This window comes from Orycteropus afer, unplaced genomic scaffold (assembly GCF_000298275.1).
Source record: "Orycteropus afer afer isolate SDZICR_OR568_19922 unplaced genomic scaffold, OryAfe1.0 scaffold00131, whole genome shotgun sequence".
Taxonomy (NCBI): domain Eukaryota; kingdom Metazoa; phylum Chordata; class Mammalia; order Tubulidentata; family Orycteropodidae; genus Orycteropus; species Orycteropus afer.
Window position 1 is genome coordinate 3,989,255 of NW_006921718.1, and position 4,584 is coordinate 3,993,838.

General features: G+C 45.9%; 1 protein-coding gene across 1 annotated transcript in view; it reads left to right on the plus strand.

Moving 5' to 3' along the window:
• The first annotated feature begins 1,349 nt into the window (after nucleotides 1-1,349).
• HNRNPLL (heterogeneous nuclear ribonucleoprotein L like) overlaps nucleotides 1,350-4,584 on the plus strand; it is a 97,531-nt gene continuing 94,296 nt past the window's right edge. The window contains exon 1 of the mRNA XM_042781544.1: nucleotides 1,350-1,535. Within this exon, the coding sequence (XP_042637478.1) occupies nucleotides 1,350-1,535 (186 nt within the window). The remainder of the gene's footprint in view (nucleotides 1,536-4,584) is intronic.

The following is a 4,584-nucleotide window of genomic DNA, read 5'->3' on the forward strand; positions in this document are numbered from 1 at the left end:
GCACAGTTGCTGTTCTCACACGCTCCTATCTTCACAACAGAACATGCTAGGAAGTGGGTATAAAGGGCCTTTTGGCAGAAAGAGCACGGAGAAAGAAGCAACTAAAAGCCCAACCTGGGAGTCCACAGGGCTCCACAGAGGAAGTGAGCTCTGATCTGAAGGACGATTTTGCCAGGCTTTTTTTTTTTTTAAATCTTTCAAAACTAAATGATTAATAAATAGATTGTCCAGAAGAGGAAGAGTTAGGATGAAGTAAGGTTAGGATGAGCAAGGACTCATACGGACAAATCGCCTGACATGACCAGTAAAGAGGATCCAGATTACAAATAAATGATAATTGATCAAACTGATATTAGCCTGTGTGGAGTGTGTTCTACACACTTGCACTCTAGGCATTCAGAAAATGTTGCTGCTGTTCCTGAATATCACGTTAGGGACTAGGAGAGAGTTCACCACTTCCCTCAAATTTTGCACACAAAGGGAGGGAAAGGCTAATTTCATGGCTCAAACCCTTTCCTCCTCTCCTACATCGGTAGTTTTAGAATGTCTGCAGGCATTTTAGAGGTTTTCCTATGCTCTTTTGAAGAAAGGAAGTAAGAAAAGCATTTAAATTAGCGGGAGGGCGGTTAACACCCGCAGCCGGCCCACCGCACGCCTCATTGCCCGTCCCAGTTCGCCCAGCTCTGCGCCGCGCCTTGGGTGGAATCCTAACAGCTTTAACGGCCGCCGGGCAGCAACAGCTCCCGGGAAGCACGCGGCAGGCGTTGCGCAGCAGGGACTACCAGACCAGCAGCTTGTTAAGAAGGTGCAGAAAGCTAGGCGAGGCCCGGCCGTGGGCACCTTTTGATGAACAGGCCTTATAGCCAATGGGAAGCCTGGTCGACTTTTCTCCCTGCCAATAAGTGGGACTCAGGCTGGGGCGGGGGGCGCTTCCCGTGGGCTGCTGCTGGACTCGATCCCGTCAGACTGTCGTGAAGGCGGGGGCGGAGGCTAGGTCTGGGCGGCGGGGAGCGGATTTGGGGAGGAGGGAAGACCGGAAGCCACAGTTGCGTCCCCATCCCTAGATTCGCTCCCCCAGGCAGGGAGCAGAGACGTAGGAGGGAGAAGCTGAATGTTGGGTTGGTAATAAAGGGGAGCGGCCGCTTCGGAGCCACCGGGGTGCCCTCCATCCTGTCGGCTCACCGCACTTACCGGCTCCCAGGCTTCTGGGCGCGTGTCCCCTGCGGACAGTCCGGCCGCGCCGATCTACGCAGAGGCGCTGCCCGCGGCGGGAACTGACCGGCGGCATCCAAGGCCCGCGCCCTGCCACTACCCCCATCCGCTGCCCGCCGGTCTCTCCGGTCGCCGCCATGTCCTCCTCCTCCTCCTCCCCCAGGGAGACGTACGAGGAGGATCAGGAGTACGAGAGCCAGGCCAAGCGCCTTAAGACTGAGGAGGGGGAGATCGACTACTCGGCAGAGGAAGGCGAGAACCGCCGGGAATCAACGCCCAGGAGCGGGGCCGATGGCGGCAGCGGCCGGAGCTTCTCACAACCGGTAACAAAGCGCGACGCCCCGTCTGCGGTACCTGGCAACTTCCCGGGAAGCAAGGCCCCAGCGGCGAGGACTCCAGCGGGGAGGATTCGGCCCCTAGGCCCCCGCCCGCCTAGCTTCCTTTTTTTTTTTTTTTGCTGCGCTGACCGGCTAGGAAGCGCCAGCTGTTCTTTTGGGGGCTTTCATTCTTTGCCCTGTTTCCCGCATCTCGAACGTGAATATGGCTCGGGCCTGATGGAGGGAGGCCCTGCTGCTAGTCCGCTGCTGGCCCCTGAACTTGGGAGGGGTCGCGAAGCGGGGCGGCGGGGCGGCGCTGCCTCGGAGCTGGGCTCTTTGGTGCGAGGTTAGCTCTTTGTTAGTTTAACTCGTCGAGTTTTTAGCTGATGACCGACCCTCTTCAGTCTTTCCGCCCACAGCTTCCACGCGCTGCTGCCATCCGGGGGTGGTGGTGGTCAGGGTCGCAGGACGGTTGGTTGCATCTCTGGTTCCACCGAGGAGGGCTCGCCTTGCCTGAGTTCTGAGCAGAGCCGTAACTAAATGACATGTTACACGCTGAGACATCCTTATTTCCCTGGAGGTTTAATTTAAAAATTTTTTACTCTTTGCAGGCATGACGTGTATGCTTTGTTAGTTTCTTGATTATTCCTCAGTACGATTTTTAGGTCCCCGGTTAAAAAAGAGTGTTGGTAGGTGTGTTACTACATCCCTGTTTTCAAAAAGTAAAACATATCTTAAAATCATTTCAGTTGTTCACTGGCACTTTATTGCAAATTTGCCTCACCAAGGAAGGAACTGAATTCAGGATTGCATTAAATACAGGTTCCTCGATTCTTGTTTTTCATCAAACATGTTAGTTGAAGGAACGTGAAATTCATTTTATCCACAGCAAGTAGTTACTCAGGTTTATTTGGGTAGAGACTTTGAGGAAACAGAACAATGCAAAAGTTTTTACCCTTTTTTGGTGCACTTTCCCGTTACTGCCTTAATGACTTAGATGCTCTTAAAAATGTAACACACGTTGTAACTAATTCAGCAAACTGTAATTAAAATGGACAGAATTGTACACACATATTCTATTATATAAAAATGTTTTTCACATTATTTATAAGAGGCACATTAGAAGCCCTTTAGCTGCTGTTTGAACTTTTATGTAAAAAAAAAGTCTGGTCAGTAGTGTCCCAATTGTTACAGTTTCCAAATAAGATAAGGTGATGGATGAGGTTGCAACATATTTTAAAATTTTTTCTTCATCTAAATAATTTCCTTATGCCTAGGTATTACTTTTGATGTTTGTGCCTGGCTGCCTGGAATATTCAAAGTGTAATGTGAAAATGTGAATAAAGGAAATGCATTTCTTAGGAAGTTTCAGTTCAAAGCCAACTACATTCTCTTGAAAGGTTATGGAAATAGGTATATTATAATCAATATTTAGGTGGATACTTTTGCCAAGAATCTTGTGTAAGTTTTTGTGCAGCAGCCTTTTTTATATATATATACAGATGAACAAAATAATAAACCAATAGTAGTATTATTTTGAATGATGTTGGGAAGAAAATAATATATAATTAATGTTCTCAAGCTGAGTTGTGTAGCAGTGGAAATAGCACTGAGCCAGAGGGAGGGTCAGGAAGTGAGAGCTAGCATGTAATCTGTGTGACTGAGAAAGTCAGTTATCTACTACTATGAATTCCCTTAGTCTATAAACTCTGAAAGTTGAACTACATGTTTTCCATACCTGAAGTTGTAGTTCAGTAATTAACATAATGCAGCCTTTAAATTACCTAGACAGGAGCTAATATATGCAGATTGAGTTATAAATTATAATTTTTGTTTATCTTAATGCTGTAATATTTCTTAGGAGAGGGTAAGTTGTTTTTATTTAATAGAAACAATATTGTACAAAGAAGTTTGTGAAGGCTTCTTTTAAACATTTTGTTTTCCTAAAGTTAATTTTTGGTACTGTTTTAAAATGGTTGAAATTATGGAAACCTGTTCATAATGAAAATTCTACTACTGGGACGGGAATTTGCTGGATAGAAATTTACTGTCTAGTACCTCATCATCCAGAAGTATGGTATTTCATCTAACTGAAAAAGGGTTGGGCTGACCCAGTGGTTCTTCAGCCCAGAGTAGAAATATCTTTGGTCAAACTGTCTTAAGTAAATGTAGATTAAGTAACAATGATGAGCAATCTTTTTGACTCTAGTTGGAAGTTTGCAAATGAAAAATAAGACTGCAAAGATTTATATTGTTTGGCTTTTTATGATTAACTTTCCACACACAAAAAAACCCCAAACTCACTGCCATGGAGTAGATTCTGACTCACAGTGACCCCTCCTTGGGTTCTATGAAAGTTGATTGCCCAGTCTTCCTTCTGAGAAGTGGCTGGGTTTGAACTGACAGCCTTCTGGATAGCAGTCAGGTGCCTTAGGCACTATGCCATCAGAATGATATACCAACTAAATTTAAAAGAAAAAGTGAATATTTAGGAAAAATGTGGTTCTTCTAGGTTCCAGATGTTGTCAAGTAGACTCAGTTCTGACTCATGTTGACCCTATGTCAGACAGAACTGTGCTCCTCAGTATCAATAGCTGATTTTTCAGAAGTAGATCTCCAGACCTTCCAAGGCACCTCAGGATGCACTGCTTGAGCCTCTGAGTGTACTCAAACCACCAGCCTTTCTGTTAACAACCAAATGCATTAAGCATTTTCACCACTACCCTACAAATTCTCCTGACTTAATGAGTTGATCATCGTGAACGATCATGATATTTTAGAGTGTAAATAGAAGTGAAAGTACTTAGTACTTTGAATATGAAAAATAAGACAGCCTTCAAAGGTGTCTTCTAGCACTTACTTTAGGAGCTCTGGTAGCGTAGTGCTTAAGGCACTTGACTGCTAACCAGAAGGCTGGCGGTTCAAACCCACCAGCCCCTCCTTGGAAGGAAGATGGGGCAATCTACTTCCGCAGTGATGTTGTTATTGTTGTTATGTGCCGTCGAGTCGACCCCGACTCATAGCAACCCCTCCTTGGGTTTCCGAGGCAGTATTA